The 20069-nt window shown below is 36.2% G+C and overlaps 1 protein-coding gene and 1 long non-coding RNA gene across 2 annotated transcripts in view; one reads left to right on the top strand and one right to left on the bottom strand.

Annotated features, from left to right (window-relative positions):
- The window catches only part of USP14 (ubiquitin specific peptidase 14), a 55524-nt gene that overhangs the window by 33162 nt on the left and 2293 nt on the right, over positions 1–20069 (top strand). The window contains 8 exon segments of the mRNA XM_028524145.2: positions 1631–1689; positions 4021–4151; positions 5536–5616; positions 5974–6059; positions 8866–8995; positions 12276–12375; positions 12489–12574; positions 14255–14383. Coding sequence (XP_028379946.1) covers positions 1631–1689; positions 4021–4151; positions 5536–5616; positions 5974–6059; positions 8866–8995; positions 12276–12375; positions 12489–12574; positions 14255–14383 — 802 coding nt within the window.
- On the bottom strand, positions 4579–19908 carry LOC118496703. Its single transcript, XR_004899262.1, has 3 exons — positions 19767–19908; positions 10669–10673; positions 4579–4591 (listed from the first exon to the last, which is right to left on the bottom strand). It is a non-coding gene; the product is annotated as an uncharacterized LOC118496703 (long non-coding RNA).

Here is a 20069-nt window from a genome sequence, read left to right on the forward strand (position 1 = left end):
TCAGAAGTCTGTCACAGTCCAAACTGGCTGCAGCCTGTCTCCACCTGACAAAGGTGCATGTAGAATCTCTGTCTCTCTGGCACTCTTCTGGTTGGTGTTTGCTGCTGCAGCTGTGGGTGTCCTGCTTGCCGTGTGTGTGTGTGTGTGTGTGTGTGTGTGTGTGTGTGTAAGCTGGATCTCCCCAACTTTGTGTATCCAAGTCACTCCTGGCCCAGGTCTGGGAGTTCTCTGCCCTGGAAGGGGAGGGAGCCACAGAACTGCAGTCTCTGACCAGGATCTCCACTGCTGCAGGCGCCATGCCCACGGTACTTCCCCTTCAACCTATAAAATCTCCTTAAACCACCTGTTGGGAAGTGTCTTCTTTACTCCTTTGCTTCCAATCTGCTGAGATTCTGTTGAATGATCAGTTTTTCAGAATATCAGCCAAATATTCAAATTGGGAACAAGAGCAAGTGGACTCATTTTCCACCTACTTGGCTGCCATCTTCTCTCATATTTTCTGTGACTTTTCATTCTACTAACATAAGCACAGAATTTTGTTTGTTTTTCAAATTGAAATATAATCTACATATAGTGAAATGCATGTATCTTAAATGTTCAGAGTAATAAGTTTTGACAAATATGAATTCTCTGTAACCCTTTTCATAATCAAATTATAGAACATTTCCACCATCCCAGAAAGTTTTCTTGAATCTTTTCCAGTCAGTCCTCATCCTCTCCCACTGCCCAAATCCCTGAGATGCTGTTGATCTCCTATAGCTTTGTGTGTTCTAAAATTGTACAGAATGTACTTTTGTTTTTTTTGGCTTGGCCTAGTTCACTCAGAATGATTTTTGAGATTCATCCATGTATTGACTGTATCAATAGTTCTGATTGCTCCACATTCTTGCCAATCTTGGGGGTATCACCGTTTTTCATTGTAGTGGGTGTGTAATATGTAAGCATAGTTTTGATCATAGTGAATATGCAGTCTTTCTCCTGCCCCCAATGTTGGAATATTACCTGAATGATAATTTCTGATCTTTTGTCATAAGACATATTAGTAAATAATGTGGTTTGAATATTTCCTTGGGATGGCAAGTCCTTTGTATTATTGTAAATTAACTGAGAATCGTAAAGCTGAAAGTACACTTAGAAATCATTTAATAGAAAACCCTCATTTTATAGGTGAGCAAACTGACTTGAAATTTAAGTGACTAGTTAGTGCTGAATGTAGGTGAATGATTTTGATTTAATATTTTTGATCTAATTCCTTTTTTCTTAATGTTTTTGAAGTTGTATTTTATTTTTTTGTAATCAGTGGCCAGTTAATCTATACCTTTTATTTTACACTCTCTTCAGAAAATTTTTGGTATAGATGAGTTAGGCAAGGGGAATGAATTTAAAGTGGCTTCATTCATTTAATTTCCCCTTATTTTAGCATTCTCTTTCTCTTTTTTAATTTTTTTGTTTGTTTGTTTTGCCCTTATGGTTAGAGAAATAAGACCAGAAGAGGCAAAAATAGAAAGGTGGGGGCAACTCTGAGAAACTTGCAGTTGAGGATGTCATAATAAGTCCTTTTAATTTGTTTCTTCCCATTTGAGTGTCAGGAACTGAATCCTGTTACTTAATTCTGCCTTAATGTCCCTAGGTATGCTGGTGCCTTGAGAGCTTCAGGGGAAATGGCTTCGGCACAGTATATTACTGCAGGTGAGCATCTTAAAAATACATACTTCTCAAGAAAGAGCATAGTATTCACTAAATGTTATTTTTCACTCACAGTTTGTTAGTACCTTTCAATTTACAAAATGTGTTTTGTAAAACATCACCTCGTTAAAGTTGGACTACTTACTGTAAACTACTTGGGACTGATTTTATTTAAATTATAAACCAGCGATGTGTGTCCTTTTTGAGAAAGAATATTTGGGTTAAATTATAATTTTGACTTCAGATTCTATTAATAAAATATATTTTGGGGGATATCCAGAAATAGGTTTTGTTATACTTGATGAAATCATTAATAAAAGAGAGTCTTAGTGGGTATTAGTGTAAGTGGAGTATTAGGAATGAGGAGCAATAGAAATTCTTAAGGGATAGAAATAACTTACTTTTTCATTACATGAGACCATGTATCCCCTTGTCTCATTTTGGGGCATTTTGACAAAATGAGTACCCTCTTAAATCATGGGGTTAGGTTGATAAAGTTTTTATAGGTATGCTTTGTTTGTTTGTTTGTTTGTTTTTTGTGGCAGCTTTATTGAGCTATGCATATACCATGCAGTTCACCCATTTAAAGTATATAATTCATTGTTTTTTAGTGTATTCATAGAGTTTTGCAATCATCAGCAGAATCAATTTTAGAATATTTTGAGCATTCCAGAAAGAAACTCTACCTTGTAGCAGTCAGCTTGTTTTCCTTCATCACTCCCAGCCCCATGCAACTGCTAATCAGCTGTCAGTCTCTAGAGATTTGTCTGTTCCAGACTTTTGGTATAAATGGGATTATAATTTGTGGTCTTTTTTTGACTGGCTTCTTTTCTCCTAGAATGTTTTCAAGGTTCATCCACATTATAGCATGTAGCAGTACTTTATCCCTTTTTATTATTGCTGAATAAGATTCTATTGATTGGATGCACTACATTTCATTTATCCTTTCATCATTGAAAAACATTTGGGGGGTTTCTGCTTTTTGACCATTACAAGTATTGCTGAACATTCTGTGAACAAGTCTTTGTGTGGACATATGTTGTCATTTCTCTTGGGTAAATCTCTAAGAGTGAATTGCTGGGTTATATAGTAACTATATTTAACCTTTTGAGGAACTGCCAGGCTATTTTCTAAAGCAGGAGCATCATTTTACATACCTTTCAGCATGTATGAGTGTTGCAGTTTCTCAGTATACTTGATATCTCAATAATGTGGATGTTTTTTGTCCTTGATTATAGCCACTCCAGGCATCTGAAGTAGTATCTTACTGTGGTCAACTATTGATTTTTAGTACTATAAACAGTGAGTTTCTTTGTGTCATTTGGAGTCAGAGATTTCCTCTAACCTTTCTTCCTAAAAGGAGATTTATTTTTTGAAGTGAAGTTTTTAATAAGAAAATATCATTTATATCTAGTTCATTTGATTGCTTATGTATCTAAGAGTAATTCAGAATTTTCAACAACTTTTCCAGTGTCTTATAGAAGGCTTCTAGTATTGATGGGATAGTTATTTTTTGCTTCTTGACTTTTTTAACTTTATTTTATTTTTTTAAACATTTTTTTTAAATTGATTTTTAGGAAGGGAGAGAGAGAATGCATAGATTGTTCCACTGATCTGTGCATTCATTTATTGCTTCTTGTATGTGCCCTGACCAGAGATTGAACCTGCAACCTTGGCGTATTGGGAGGGTGCTCTAAACGACTGAGCCAGGGCTAAACTTTTTTATTTTGAACTAAATTTAAATTCACAGAAAAATTCCAATAATTCACCAATTACAAGTTTTTTTGTCATGTCGGGTTCATCGTTCTCTGTAATGCATATTCTTTTTTTCTGAACCATTTGAGAGTAAGTTGCACACGTCATGTCTTTTATTTCTGAATACTTCAGTACGTATTTCCTAAGGATTAGGACATTCATAACCATAGAATGAGCTTTAAAATCTGGGGATTTAACATTGATAATAGTACTCTAAAATACAGACATTATTTATTTGTTTGTTTATTTTTCATTCTTACCTGAGGACAGACTATTTACATTTTGACAATTGAGCCAAAATTGCCTACTGTAGAGTTGTTTTAAGATGACGACGCCTGGCAGAGAGAGGGTTCAGGCTCAGAATTGTGCACGGCTAGTGATTTCGTTGTGAAGTCTGGGGAGTTCCTTTAGTTTGAACAACACGTGTATTTCTTATTAGGAATCTAACAATTACAAAAGGAATAGATGTATACAAAACAGTTATTAAGCAGTTTTTTATGGTAATTGAGATTTAATTTATAATAACATGTGTTAAATATGCCACTGTTTTACTAAGGTACTGTTTGCTTTGTTTTTAAGCCCTTAGAGATTTGTTTGATTCCATGGATAAAACTTCTTCTAGTATTCCACCTATTATTCTACTGCAGTTTTTGCACATGGCTTTTCCACAGTTTGCAGAGAAGGGCGAACAAGGACAGTATCTTCAACAGGTAATCAGGGCAAGGCTCTTGGTTTCATTTTGTAAACGTAACACTTAGGTTCTCTGCACTTACCATACTTATTGAAGTTTATTTGGAAATACAAATATCAGTCCTCTCTAGTTCAAACCACTGTTATACATTGCCTGGAGTGGTGCAATAGTCTGTTAACTGATCATCTTGTTTGCTGGTGTTTCTTTGCAGTGTTTCTCTGTATAGCTCCCAAACCCCTTTTAAAATGTAAATAAGATGATGTTGGTCCCTGTTCAATACTTCCTAATGATTTTCTGTCCCTAAATAATTTAAGTCCTAAATAATCCTAAATCATTAGCCTCTGGCTACTTTTTTGAATTTATCCTGTGTCACTGTCCTTTTTGCTCACCTCTCTCCAGGTACTGGCTTCCTTGCTATTTTTTAAACCCTCCAAAAATCCTCTTTCTGCAGGACCTTTGCTTTTTTTTTGTAAATTTTGAGATTACATTTATTATAGCTGGGGACAGTGAAACAAGGAAGGGTTCAGGATAGAAGAAGCAACAGGAGAGCCTGCCTAGACGGGGCTGCTTTGTCTGTCTAGAGACGTAGGAAAGAAGTGAGCCATGGCGGGGCTGCTGGCAGACCACTGGAAAGGCAGTGAAGAAAGAGCCCTGGCGCAGGTTCAGGGGGTTAGCCCAGGATGAGCTGCCACTGCCTGTTGCTCCCCTGGCTGCAAGTCTCATGGGGACCCTTAGAGTTTAGGAGGAAGAAAATTCACATGAAAAGAAGACGAGTGGGCATGCCCCAAGGAGGGCAGCCAGGGTCTTTGCTCTTGTTCCTTCAGCTCTCAGTACATGACTTTCACTTTCCTCCTGACCTTCAGGTCTCATGGCTCAGATGTTGAGGCATCAGACAGGTTCTCCTTGATTATTCTATTGAAGTAGCACACTTTGCCTTCTCCCAGTCATTCTGTTCCCATATTGCCTTCTTTACCCCTTTACTACCATTCTCTTTACTTGAATTTATGTTATATTTTGTTTATCTAGGTTTCCCATTAGGACCTTTCTATTTTGTTTACTGCTGTGTATTCCTAGTGTCCAGAACAGTGTTTAGCATAATCAGGAGCTCAGTAAACATCTCTTTATTTTAATTAAATTTATTGGGGTCACATTGGTTAATAAAATTATATAGATTTTAAGTATACAGTTCTACCATAAAAACATCTCTTGAATGAATGAAAAGAACTGTTTTTGGAATTCCTTTGTTTTGAAGATCATAAAAGATCAACATTGGCTTAATATTTTTGAAGAAAAAAATTAGCTTTCTTCTCCTTCCCTAAGGACACTAATTATTTTGGAAGGATTCTGTAGACCAAACACTGTCATAGCCAGGATTATTTACTGTGTTGCTTTTAAAATTACAGGATGCTAATGAATGTTGGATACAAATGATGCGAGTATTGCAACAGAAATTGGAAGCCATAGAGGATGATTCTGTTAAAGAGGTAATGGGAATATATTTGTGATTATTGATTTTCATTATACTTTGATTCATCCCCACCCCAAAGGCTTGAAATAAATTCATCTTAATAGATAGGTATGTACTTGCATACTTTAGATGTTCAATCTGTAGTTGGAATTTGAAAGCTTGCATTTGACACTTGAATTAATGTATTTTTATTAAACTTAATTGATATTACTGAGCATCTGTAGTTTTTCATAATGTTTTTTGAACTGCAGAAGGATTTTACAGAAAGGGATTACATTTTAAAAAGCTTAAATATGTTTCACTAAAATGGATTGTGTGGGAGGAAATATAATTACATAATATAAAATAGGCATTTCTATTTTAATCTTTGCAGACAGATTCTTCATCTGCATCAGCATTGACACCTTCTAAAAAGAAAAGTTTAATTGATCAGTTCTTTGGAGTTGAGTTTGAAACGACGTATCCTTATGAGCCAAGATATGTATAAACTACTCATAACTTATTAGAAGTGAATGAAGTAAATTGATATAAATAATGTTAACTGATGGGAATGGTGGGTGGGATATGAAGAAAAATTCTTCAGAGGTTTTTATGTCTAACCAATATCATAGGAATTAGAAATTTGGAAAAATATACCCATGGAGTTATCTTGAAGTTTAGGTAACTCTATACTTTAAGGATATTCAACATTGTTTCCTAAGAACATCTTTTTTAAAAAACATATTTTATTGATTATGCTATTATAGTTGTCCCATTCACCCCTGCCCCCTTTATTCCCCTCTGCTCTGCATCCCACCTTCCACCCTTATTCCCCTGCTTGGTTCATGTCCATAGGTGGTACATAGTTCTTTGGCTTCTCCATTGCTTCCTATGCTGTTCTTAACCTCCCTCTGTCTATTTTGTACCTACCATCTATTCTTCTTATTCCCTGTACCTTTTCCCTCATTCTTCTCCCTCCCCCTCCTCACTGATAACCTCCATATGATCCCCATTTCTGTGATTCTGTTCCTATTCTAGTTGTTTGCCTAGTTTGTTTTTTTTTAGGTTCAGTAGTTGATAGTTGTGAATTTATTGTCATTTTTACTGTTCATAGTTTTTGATCTTCCTCTTTTTCTTAGATAAGTCCCTTTAACATTTCATATAATAAGGGCTTGGTGATGATGAAGTCCTTTAATTTTACCTTATCTAGGAAGCACTTTATCTGCCCTTCTATTCTAAATGAAAGCTTTGCTGGATAGAGTAATCTTGGATGTAGGTCCTTGCCTTTCATGACTTTGAATACTTCTTTCTAGCCCCTTCTTACCAGCATGGTTTCTTTTGAGAAATAAGCTCATAGTTTCATGGGAACTCCTTTGTAGGTAACTGTCTCCTTTTCTCTTGCTGCTTTTAAGATTCTCTCCTTGTCTTTAATATTGGGTAATGTAATTATGATGTGCCTTGGTATATTCCTCCTTGCGTCCAACTTCTCTGGGATTTTCTGAGCTTCCTGAACTTCCTGGAAGTCTATTTCCTTTGCCAGATTGGGGAAATTTTCCTTCATGATTCAGATGTGGTAATGTTTAAAGTTGTCTTGGAGGTTCCTAAGCCTCTCATTTTTTTGAATTCTTGTTTCTTCATTCTGTTCTGGTTGAATGTTTATTTCTCCCTTCTCCAAATAATTGATTTGGGTCCTGATTTTCTTCCCTTCACTGTTTATCCCCTGTACATTTTCCTTTATTTCACTTTGTATAGCCTTTACTTTTTCCTCAATTTTGTGACCATACTGAACTATTTCTGTGAGCATCCTGATTACCAGTGTTTTGAACTGTGCATCTGATAGATTGGCTATCCCTTCATTGGCCTATCCCTTGGGATAGATTGGCTAGTCCCAAATAGAACTATCCCTTAGTTCTATTTTTGGAGCTTTGATCTGTTATTTCATTTGAGCTGTATTTTTTGTCTCATTCTCCTGTTATGTAGTAAGGGGTGGGGCCTTAGATATTCACCAGGGTGGGGAAACCCACTTTGCTGTGTTGTGGTGCAGTATTTGGGGAAGGGACTAAGAGGTAACAGTGAAGGGCCATTTGCTCAGCTCTTGGGAACTTTCAGTCACTTCCCTGGCTACCCACAAGCAAATTGGGCCCTTCAGGTGCTGATTCCCAGGTGGGTGAGTTTGTGTACCTTCTAGAACCCTGTGGGTCTCTTCAATGAACTCTTCATAAGGCTGGGAGTTTCTCTTGCCACCGAAACTCTCACAGGTTTTTACAGCCAAAGGTTTTGAGGCTTTATTTTTCTGTGCTGGAACCCTGGGTTGTGTGGAGCCCTGGGTTGTATGGTCTGTTGGTCTGTCTCGCTCCCCAGTTGTTTGTCCCAGTTATCTGGTTACCCACACACAAGTGTGGGACCACCCTGCCTGCCAGCCGCTGCCTTGCTGGGTGTCCTGTCTGCCCCAGCTGCTTGACTCCGCCCCTCCTTCCAGTCTGAATGAATGTGTCAAAACTCCTTGGTTGTTGAACTTCCATACAGTTCAATTTTCTGGCAGTTGTAGTTACTTTTTATCTTTAAATTTGTTGTTGTCCTTCTTTTGGTTGTGCAAGGAAGCAAAATGTATCTATCTACACCTCCATCTTGGCCAGAAGTCCCCTAAGAACATCTTTTGTGGAGTCCACTTCATTAATTTTCCTCAGGAGGATTAATTCTTACCCCCTGGCTGGTGTAGCTCAGTGGATTAAGCGTGGACTGTGAACCAAAGTGTCACAGGTTCAATTCACAGTCAGGGCACATACCTGGATTGCAGGCCATGGCCCCCAGCAACCGCACATTGATGTTTCTCTCTCTCTCTTTCTCCCTCCCTTCCCTCTCTAAAAAATAAATAAATAAATAAAATCTTAAAAAAAAGAATTTTTAATTGTATGAAATAGAGTGCCTCAGTTAAATAAACGAGATGGAAACAATTTATAAAACATGAATTTAGGAAAATATTATTTTCTAGGTGATGGATAGAAACTTAGAAACGATTTCTCTTTATATATCTTTGTGTTAAGACCATTTTAAGAAAATATAAGTTTGTTTAATGTTTATGCTTTTCATACATTTATTGCTCATTGTTGTTGGTAAGTGAATGGGCATTTTTAAATATGTTGAAATAAATCTCTATTGGAAGACCAAAATGTTTTTTAATACTGAGGAACGATACTGTTAACTTTAACAGCATTATGATAGTTTATTCAAGATTATATAATAAATTGAATGTCTGTTAGCATATTCCTTATCTTATTTTGCAAAGCATGAAATGTACAGAATCTGAAGAAGAAGAAGTCACTAAAGGAAAGGAAAGTCAGCTTCAGCTTAGCTGTTTTATCAATCAAGAAGTCAAGTATCTTTTTACAGGACTTAAATTGGTAAGAACAATTAGAGTCAGTCCTTTTTATTTTTGGACTCTGTATTTGCAAATGCACCTACTTGCTAAAATTCATTTGTAGCTCATCATCAATACTTGTGGTGTTTTCATGGCCATTTGAAGACATGCCTAGTGTGGCAAAAATTTATTTTATTTTTATCCTTACCTGAGGGTATGTTTTTTGAGTTTTAGAGACAAAGAAAGTTTGGGGGGGGAGAGAAAGAAAGAAACACTGATGTGAGAGAACCACTGATCGGTTGCCTCCCACGATTGAACGTGAAACCTGACTGGGAGTTGAGTCCGCAGCCTTCTGGTATGTAGGATAATGCTCAAATAGCTGAGCCACCTGCCCAAGGCTAGTGTGGCAGAAGTTTTGAGTCAGCTGGCACACATTATTTCACCTGAGGTCCAGGTCCAGTTAGGTGATGCTCTTTCTTGTTTCAGCTCTCACACTAGAAACAAGTGACCTTCTTGTAGTCATTTGATAGTCTCATATTTTTGCAGTTTTGTGCTTGTTGATTTTGCTGTTTAAAATGGCCTACAGGCATAGTGCTTAAGTGCTATCTGATGTTTTAAGTGCAAGAGAGCTGTGACATACCTTAAGGAGAAAATTAAGTTTCTTAGATAAGTTTTATTCAGGGGTGTTTCAGTGTAGCTGCGTGTAAGTACCCTGTTAACAAATAACAGTGTATGTGAAGTAAGGTGTCATTATAGAGAAACACCCATAAAATAAGGTTGTGTATTGATTGGTTGACGAAAATGAGGCCGGAGGCTTTCAGGGGGACTCTGAGGGTATAATAGTGGGGATATGTTAATAATTCTGAGGTATAAACTGGGATTGTGAAGATCAGGCCATATAGTCCATTCCACCTGCCATTGCACTAGTATTGCAGCTGAGGCTCTAGAACTTAGTGACTTAATTTGGTTTATGGCAAAGCCAGATCTAGCACTTGCTTCTTTCATTATTCAGTTAGTACTCTTTGCCCAGTGATATACTAAAGAAGGCACTGTAGTGAGCAGATTGATAAAATATAATGGATTTGCTTGCCAGTTTACTAATTTGATGTGATTTGGGGAATGTGCACATCCTTTTAAAGGATAGGCAGTGAACTGGGGCAGGAATTAGATTGATATATAAAATAATTTGTTGTCAGGAGTAGAAAGGCAGACATATTTATGAAGATATATATAATGGCCAACACTAGATTAACAGAGGGTTTTTTTGTTATGACTTTTCTCAAATTTAATAATAACTGATTGGTTCTGCAAGGCTTTTATACATCAAGTGTAAAGAACTAGGATTTCCTGCATTCTCTTAATTTTTCTGTAATATGAATATTCTAATAAACCATGAGTAGGGAATACCATAAAAGGCTATCTTATGTTATATAATAAGCAATATAGACTCTCAGAATCTGAGTCACATTTGGGTCATAATTAAAAAACTTTAAGCATTATTTATGCTTATATTCCAGTGAGTTCACACCAGAGTAAATTTTTTGATGCTGTCTGATGCCCTTTAAGAACTGAATCATAGCCCTGACCTGTATGGCTCAGTTGGTTGGACTTTGTTCCACAGAGCAAAAGGTCACCAGTTTGATTCCCGGTCAAGGCATATTTCTAGGTTGTGGGTTTGGTTCCAGGTCAGGGTGCGTATGAGAAGCAACTGATTGATATTTCTCACATCACTGTTTCTGTCCATCTTTCTCCTTCCCTTCCCCCTCTCTGAAAATACATAGAATATTAAAAAAAAGAACTGAACCATATCTAAAGATAAAAGTGTTCCAACATTGTCTTCATATAGATTATTTCTCAATGGTATATAAACCCACTGATGTATGAGGTCTGCCCAGAAAGTATCCAGCCATGTACTATGAAAAATAGAGACATTTATTGAAGAAGATATAAGATACAAGAAACATTGTACATAGGACAATGACACCTCAGTCCCCTTTAAAGTAGGCACCTTGGAACCTCACACAGTTCTTCCAGAGTTATTTCCACCGTTCAAAACACTCTGTAAAATCCTTTATTGGAATTGCACCCAACTTCCCAGTTATATTTCCCTGAGTCTCATCAATGGTCTGAAATTTTTTCCCTACAAAGGTGATTTTAGTTTTGGGGAAAAACAGAAGTTGCAGGGCATCAAATCTGGGCTGTAGAAGGGCTGAGTCAACTGGGTGATTTGATACTTTGCCAAAACACTCTGCATGAGATGTGATGCATGAGTGGGTACGTTGTGATGAAGCTGCCAGTCACCAGTTGCCCATAGCTGTAGCAATTTTCGTCATATGCAGCTCTCATCCTACATTGAGCAGCACTCCTTATTAACTGTTTGGTCTGGAGGGGCATACTAGTGATAGACAACACCTTCCCAATCAAAAAACACAGTTAACATGGTCTAGGTCTTGCTGTGACTTTGCTGGGCCTTCCTTGGCCGTGGAGAACCAGGTGACTGCCATTGGGATAACTAGACCTTGGTTTCTGGATCATAGCTATAGACCCACACTATTCATCCCTAGTTATGACCTCCTTGAGGAAACCTGGTTCATTGATAGGTGGTTTGAATCAAGTCATTAGTAACTGCAGCACGGTGTTCCTTCTGCTCTGGTAGCAGAAGCCATGGAGTGAATTTTGCTACGACACGTTTCATGCCAGATTCTGCGTCAAAATCTTGGACACAGTAGTTTTTGGAATCCCCAGATCAGCTTCTAGTTCTCAAACTGTTGCTGATCTTTGTTAATTGCAGACTCTAAAAGGTTCAACATTCCTAGGTGTTCTGCTTATTGCAGGCCTTCAGAACCTGGATAACTTTCAAAAGAATCTCCACCATCTTTGAAGCATTTGTGCCACACTTTTATTTGTGCTGCACTCATTGCATCGTCCTGGAAAGCCTTCTGAATCATCTGGATAGTTTCTGTGGAGGAATGTTCAAGCTTAATGTAAAATTTGATGCAGATTCCTTTCTCTACTCAGTCATTTTGAATAATGCACCAGCCGCACAGTACACATACATACTCAATGGTGTCTACCACCCCCAGTGACTAGTACAGTGAACTCATCATTGCTTGCGGATGTGCATTCCAGTCCACTCTCCTTGGCTGCCAGGTTACACTGGCGTCATGTAAACTGTTCTTGTTATATTAACAGTGTTGTGACTTTCCCTGGACAGGCCTTATACACTGTCTGTGAAGTAGTGCTAATTTTTAAAGAGTTAAAGGTGTGATTTATATTGTTGAAAAAATTTAGAAACTAATGTCGGGTCTTCCGTTATGGTTGTTTTTTTAGCGACTCAGGAAGAAATCACCAAGCAGTCTCCAACATTGCAAAGAAATGCTTTGTATATCAAATCATAAGTTGTGCATGTTTTGAAATTGAATTCCATTTCATTAAAAGGTTTTCAGTTAATTAATGTTGCTCAGTCTTTGTTTTAACCAAATCAAGGAATGGAAAACTTGTGTGCTTTCATATAAGTACAATTTCTTGTATTGTCTGCTTTTCAGTCCAAGATAGCCGACTGCCTGCTTACTGTGACTATTCAGATGGTTCGATTTTTTATAAAGAGAAAGAATCTGTGAATGCTAAAGTTCTTAAGGTTAGTAATGAACTTTTCATTTTTTAAATTTATGATTTAGAGAGCGAGAAACATTGATTTGTTGTTCCACTTATGTATGCCTTCATTGGTTGATTCTTGCATGGGCCCTGACCAGGGATCGAACCTGCAACCTTGTTGTGTAGGAACTGTGCTCTAACCAGCTGAATTACCCAGCCAAGGCAGTAATGAACTTCTTAGTGTAATAAAAAATTACTCTTTGAAGACAATCCCTTACAGTAGTTTTTTAAATTTTTTTTAATCTTTTTTTTTAAGATTTTATTTATTTATTTTTAGAGGGGGGGGGGGGGGGAGAGAGAGAGAGAGAGAGAGATAGAGATATATATATATCAATGCAAGGTTGCTGGGGGGCGTGGCCTGCAACCCAGGCATGTGCCCTAACTGGTAATCAAACTTGGGACACTTTGGTTCGCAGCCTGCACTCAATCCACTGAGCTACGCCAGCCAGGGCTGGTTTTTGTTTTTTTTTTTTTTTCTTTTAGGGATAGCTAAATTTTCTTTGAAATACTGTAAATAGGAAAGTTATTAACATTAGACTGGTGGTTGTTAACCAAGATGGGTATTGGAATTATCTATTGTTCTTTTTATTTTAAATTTATGTACATGCCTGACTTCTCCAGATTCTGATTAAGTTGGGCCTGAGGTTACATTTTTGAAGAGATTTCCAGATAATTCTCATGGATGTCCTCTAGTCCCCAGAAACATTGCCCTAGATCAAATCTGTCCTGCACTCTGTTCTAGGCAGTTTTTTTCTTCCTGGTGAAAGAAGTGTTAAGTTATTGGCACCCAAAGAACACTTAAGCTATAGTCTGTTGATGTAGGAGCCAGCCGTACAATGTAGCTGTTTTATTGATCTGTAGCTCTGCTTCATATCCACTGTCCCTGATCCTTGGGAGAGGTATGTATAGTTCTAGCCTATTGAGCTGAAATTTATAGTTTGTTTTCATATATACCTAGTGTTATATTTGAAGGTTAATTGTAGTTGAAGTGTCTACTAGTGTTAACTTCATATATTAATGTTCGTTATTGAACTATATCACTATTGTTTCTATGTAAAGTTGTATTTCAAATTACAGTAAAAAAATGACCCTATTTGTAAGTTCATGTCATTGCTGGTTTTAGGTCTCCATTATTTTCATAGCAACTGGTCTAATATTTCTAAAATGTGTCTTCTTCATATAAACTTTGGTAACTCCTCTGTGGTTAATTTCATGGGTTAAAATGTTTAATGGAAAAGTTAAAAATTTTTCTTACCTTAAAGTTAGGACCAGATTGAAAATGAGCACTGTGTTATTTTCAACTGCATAGATTTCTAAGTGATTTACAAATTTCATTTTCAACTTTAAGTGAATTATAAAAACATTACTTTAAAAAGTGTGATAGAGCCCTGGCTGGCCTGGCTCAGAGGATTGAGTGCTGGCCTGCAAAGTGAAAGGTTGCTGGTTACATTCTCAGTCAGGGCGAATGCCTGGGAGTGGGTGTGCAAGAGGCAACTGATTGATATATCTCTTTTACATCTGTTTCTCTCCCCTTCTTTCTCCCTCCCTTCCCCCCTCTTTAAATAAATAAAATCTTTTAAAAAGTTAATAAAAATGTGTGATATTTTAAGTAACTACCTTTGTAAGTCTGTTTACACATTATTTTTTTCTGACTTGTATATAGGATGTTAAATTTCCTCTTATGTTGGATGTGTACGAACTGTGTACACCAGAACTTCAAGAGAAAATGATCTCTTTTCGATCAAAATTCAAGGATCTGGAAGATAAAAAAGTGAATCAGCAGACAAAGACAGTAGGTTCTTAATTGCTGTTTTTTAATCCTAACATTTTAATCTTTAATCTTCAACATTTACTTTGCATTGTTAATTTACTGTAAAAAATGGATGGCCTATATTTTATTTAGCTCATATACAAATTCAACATATTGGTGCAAGCCTTTAAAGTTTTAGGTGTATTTTAGCATAAGAAAATGAACTCTAGTTATGGCAAGGGTCCTTTATAGTAGAATAAGTTTAATGTATTCTTTTTTCTTATAATTTGCTCCTTAGATTCCTTTTCTGTTTATCTCCTCAAAGCATTACACATAAAATCTTGCCTAGTAGTATCAGTGTATTTTATTATTTTCCCTGGAAGGCATGAAGTTACTCCATTTTTTAGATGGAAGTGGTGGTACAGAATACTGATTCATTTATGTCCACCGCAATTGCTTAGTTGTATTTTTTAGTAAGTGCTGCTGGTATGCCTGTAACTCCTACACTTATAACTGTATCAACTTTATATTTAACAGATTGTATTTTGGTTCAGATAAAGTACAACTAAATTATTATATGTTGATTTTTTTTTCAAATGAAAAAGACATTTCCTGGTAACAAAGATCTTCATTTGTGGTACTCTAATACATCAAACTTTAAATTCTTCTGTGGATTACTATTTGTGTATGTAAAGCAATTTTTTAAAATTTAAATTTTATTTTGAGATAATTGTAGAATCATAATTACAAGAAGTAAATCACATGCAGTTATAAGAAATAACACAAAGAGATCCTGAGTACCTTTAACTCAAGTTTCTGCTGTGGTAACATCTTGCAGAATTACAGTACATTATCACAACCAGGATATTTGAAAGGTTTTCTTAGGCTCCACTGAGGAATAAATGCCAGTCAGCCACAAAGTTAGGCAGTATAGGGCTTTATTGGGGTTTGCACACCCAGATGAGGTTCCCAGGTCTGCACGGTGGGGCCGAGGAAGTCGCCCTGAGCAGGGAATGTGGCGGGGTTTTATTTTGGTTGGCTCTCTTCGTGGGAGCTGGGGATTGGTCCCCTTTGAACAAAGTGGCAACATATCATTGGTGGTTCTCTTCGCGCCTGGTTTGACGGCAGCCGTCTTTTCCGGGTTGTAGTTCAGCCGCCATTTTGTCCTGCCCCGCCCATCCTGACAATATTAACATTGATGCAGTCCAGATACAGTGCATTTCTATCACCACACAGATTTTGCTGCCCCTTTATAGCCAAACCCACATTCCTTTTGGCCCTGCCCTCTCCTTAATTCCTAGCAACCACTAACCTGTTCTCCAGTTCTATAATTTTGTTATTTCAAGAAAGTTATATAAATGGAATCATACATTATGTAACCTTAGGGATTAACCTTTCTCACTCAGTGTAATTCTCTGGAGATTAATCTAGGTTGTTTCATGTAGCAATAGTTCCTTCTTTTTTATTGCTGAATAGTAAGTATTTCATGTGGACATAGATACACCAGTTTGCTTAACCATTCACCCATTGAAAGGCAGCTGAATTGCTTCTAGTTTGTCTATTATGAATAACTCTGCTATAGCACTGATGTACCGGTTTTACTGTAAACCTAAATTTTCATTTAAGTGGAATAAATACCCAGCGATATAATTTCTAGATTGCATGGTACTTGTATTTTTATTTTTTTAAGAAACTGTCAAATGTTTTCCATAGTGGCTGTACCAATCTAGGTTTTTATCAGCAGTATATGAGTAATCCCCCTTTTCTTGCATTGAATTTGGTGGTGTCGCTTCTTTATTTAGCCATTTGAATTGGTTTGTGGTGATATTTTGTTGTGGTTTTACTTTGCATTTTCCTAATGGCTAATGATGTTGAACATGTCTTCATATATTTATCTTTATATCCTCTCTGGTGAAATGTCTCTTCGTGTCTTCTACACATTTTCAAATTGTGCTGTGGTTTTACTCTTGAATTTTGAGAGTTCTTTCCATTTTAGATACTGGTCCTTTGTCGTATATATGGTTGCCAAATATTTTCTCCTAGCCTATAATTTTGCCTTTTTATCCTCTTAACAGTGTATTTTGCAGAGGGAAAATTTTTAATTTTGATGTAATTAAATATGTTTTTTTCTCTGGTTGCCCTTGCTTTTGGTCTTATGTCTAAAAAACCATTGCCTAGTCAAAGGCCATGAAGAATTATGTGTATTTTGTAAAATTTTTATAGCTTTAGTTTTTCCATTTAGGTCTTTGATCCATTCTGGGTTAATTTTTGTATGTGGAATGAGGTACAGGTCCAGATTCATTCTATTACATGTGAATGTCCAATTGTCCCAGCATTGTTTGTTGAAAAGTCTATTCTTTTGACCATTGAATGGTCTTGAAACCCTTGTAGTGAGTCAGTTGGTCATAGATGTATATTTCTGGAATCTTAGTTTTATTTCATGGGTTTCTATGTCCTTTCGCTAGTACCACAGTCTTCATTAGTGTAATTTTGTAATGACTGTAGCAAAGTATGAGCCTTCTAACTGTTCTTTTCAAAATTGTTTTGGCTTTTCTGAAGCCCTTGTATTTCCATATTTATTTTAGGATCAGATTATCCATTTTTTCAAAAACAATTGAAATTTTGATAGGGATTGCATTAAATCTAGATCATTTTGGGGAGTCGTGCTGTTCTATTTGATTTTTTAAGATTTTTTATGTATATTTTAGAAGGGGGGAAGGAAGGAAAAAGAGAGGGAGAAAACATTGGTCAGTTGTTTCTCACATGCCCCCAACTGGGAAACTGGTTTGCAACCCAGGGAGGTGACCTGAGTGGGAATACAACCTGTGACCTTTTAGTCTGCAGGACACCTACTGAGCTACACCAGTCAGGGTGGGGAGTTTTGCAATCCATGAATTTGATTTAGGTCTTTAATTTTTTCAACAATGTTTTGTAGATTTTAGTGTACAAGTCTTGTACTTTGGTTAAATTTATTCCTAAGTATATTTTTTCTTGATGCTTTTGTCAATGGCATTGCTTTCTTAATTTTATTTTGGGTTATTCATTGTTGATCTTGTATTTTCTACTTTGCTGAACTGTTTACTAGCTGTTTCTTGTTTTCCTTTTTGGAAAGAGATTGGGTAGAATTGGTGTTAATTGTCTTTAAATGTTTGGTAGAACCATACATATTCTTCAAATGTATGGTGAAACAGTGTGGGCCTAGAGGTTTCTTTTTCAGGAGTTTTTAAAGTACAGATTCAACTTTCCTTATAGTTATGGGCTGCTTAAATAATCTTTTTTATAGTTTGTGTTTTTATGGACTTGATATATTTAACCTAACCTATCGATTTTATGTATGGGGTGGTCTCTAGAATTCATTTTATTGTTATTTTGATGTCTGCAGGTTGTGTAGTGCTCTCTCTCCCATTTCGTTCCTGATATTGGGAATTAGTGTCATTTTATTTTCTTTGTTTTGCTAGAGGATTGTCAGTTTTATTGATCTTCAGAGAACTGACTCTTTGTTTTATTGCTTTTTCTCTTATTTTTTTTCTGTGTGTAATTTTATTAATTTCTACCTTATTCCTTTCTTCTGCTTCCTTTGGGTAGGTTCTTAAGGTAAAGGAACTTAGTTTTTATTTCAAACTTTTCTCTTTTCTAACGTATGTATTGAGAGCTATAAATTTCTCAGCAGTGCTTTTAATGTGCCCTACAAATTTCATTATACTGTACTTTTATTTTCATTCTGTTCCTTGTATTTTGTCCTTGTATGTCCCTTTGATCTTGAATTTTTTTAAAGTATCTTGCTTAGTTTCCAAGTATTAAGAAATTTTTCTATTACGTTTCTGTTTTCTAGTTTGGTACCACTGTAGTGAGAGAACATACTCGTGTTATTTAAATTTTTAAAAATTTGTTGAGGTTTCCATTAGATGCCTCAGGGTGTGATCCATCTTGGTGTATATTCCATGGGTGCTTGAAAAGAATGCATATTTCTGGTGTTGAATGTTCTGTAGATAATGACTGGATCCAGCTGGTTGATGGTGGTATTGCATTTTCCTGGAAGCTTGCTGTTTTTCTGTGTAGTTCTATCAGTTACTGAGGGAGGAGTAGTGAAAATCTTCAAGTAAAATTGTGGATTTGTATGTTTCTCTATTCTGTTCTATCACTTTTTGCTTTGCATGTTTTGTAGCTGTTACTTGGTGCATACACATTTAGGATTGCTTTGTCTTCTTGGTTGAAGAAGCTTTTTATTAAAATGGAATATTCCTCTCTGTCCCTGGTAGTTTCCTTTGCTCTGAAGTCTAATTTATCTGATATTAATATCACCACTGCTGCTTTCTTTTTGTTAATGATTACATGATATACCTTTTGCTATCATTTTACTTTAAATTTTCCAGTTATATTTGAAGAGAGTTTCTTATAAATAGTATCTAGTTGGATCATGTTTTTTAATCCACTCTGTTAACCTCTTTTTATTGGTATATTTAGATCATGTACACTTAATGTAATTATTGATTTGTTAGTGTTCAAATCTATTTATTGTCTATTTTCATTTTTGCCTTCTTGTAGGTTGCTTGAACATTTTTATAGAATTCTAGTTTGATTTATATATGTAATGAATTTCTTTGCATAGCTCTTTGTGGTTGCTATAGTTATTACATTATACATTATATACAGTTGACCCTTGAACAGTGTGGGGATTAGGGGTGTTGACCACCCATATAGTCAGAAATGCATGTGTAACTTAAGTTGGTTCTCTGCACACAGATTCCCAACTGCCAGCTGACAGTGAGCAATGCTAGTTTGAACTCTGTGGGTCAGTTGGAAAACAAAATGTGTATAAGTGGACTCACACAGTTCAAACCCATTATTGTTGTATAAATAGGGCCGTCTGTGTATAAAAAGGAATAGTTAACTTGATTGTATTTTTTTGTTATAGGATTCTTGTTTAGCTATCTTTAAACTGCTTGTATTGTCTTCGTTACCTTTATAGTTTTTCAGAACTTTGTGCCCATATGCCTAGAAAGGTTGTTTAATTTTTTTGTTGTTGCATATGGAAGTGGGTTGATGCAGGGAGTTCCCCCGAAGATCTTTGTCTAAAGTAGTAAATCATGCCTCTTTTAATATAGGTAAATATTTGCTGAATTAAATACTTCAGTTTATTTGAGCTAAAGGGGCAGGTGGCCATGGCTTAATAGATTTAGTTGCTGTAATTTAATGTCTGTATTTTGAGGCAGCTTAAAATTTTTTTATTTATGTGGTTTGATAATACCATATTTTGGTAAAATAAAATGACAGAATTGGGTTTCCCCTTCCAGCTCTAGAGCACTGTTTATCTGTACTACTGTCTCACTGGTACGCGCGAGCATCCGTGGTTTACCTTGGTCCTCTAACCAGAGGGCCTGTTGTTACTGTACATACAAGATTGTGTGTTGTTCAAGTGTACAACCCAAATTTGTTAACTGTAGTTATATCATTTTAGTCATTTGTCAGGCAGACCATATTTTGTCTTTTTTTTTGCCTCAGTGCTTTGGATTGTAGACAGTATTTGTGAAAATAAATACAGTATCCACTGCTTTCTGAAAGTTTGCTTTATGTTCCTTTGCTTCTGTGAAAAACCTACCTGTTTTGGCTAACTGAAAGAAATCTGAAGAGGAATTTTCCTTTTACGAAAAAATCCATTACCATTCTAATGTAGATCTTTTGTTTTTTTGTAAAAGTGAAATGGCGTAATGTGAACTTCTGAAAGCAA

This window comes from Phyllostomus discolor, chromosome 9 (genome assembly GCF_004126475.2).
Source record: "Phyllostomus discolor isolate MPI-MPIP mPhyDis1 chromosome 9, mPhyDis1.pri.v3, whole genome shotgun sequence".
Classification (NCBI taxonomy): domain Eukaryota; kingdom Metazoa; phylum Chordata; class Mammalia; order Chiroptera; family Phyllostomidae; genus Phyllostomus; species Phyllostomus discolor.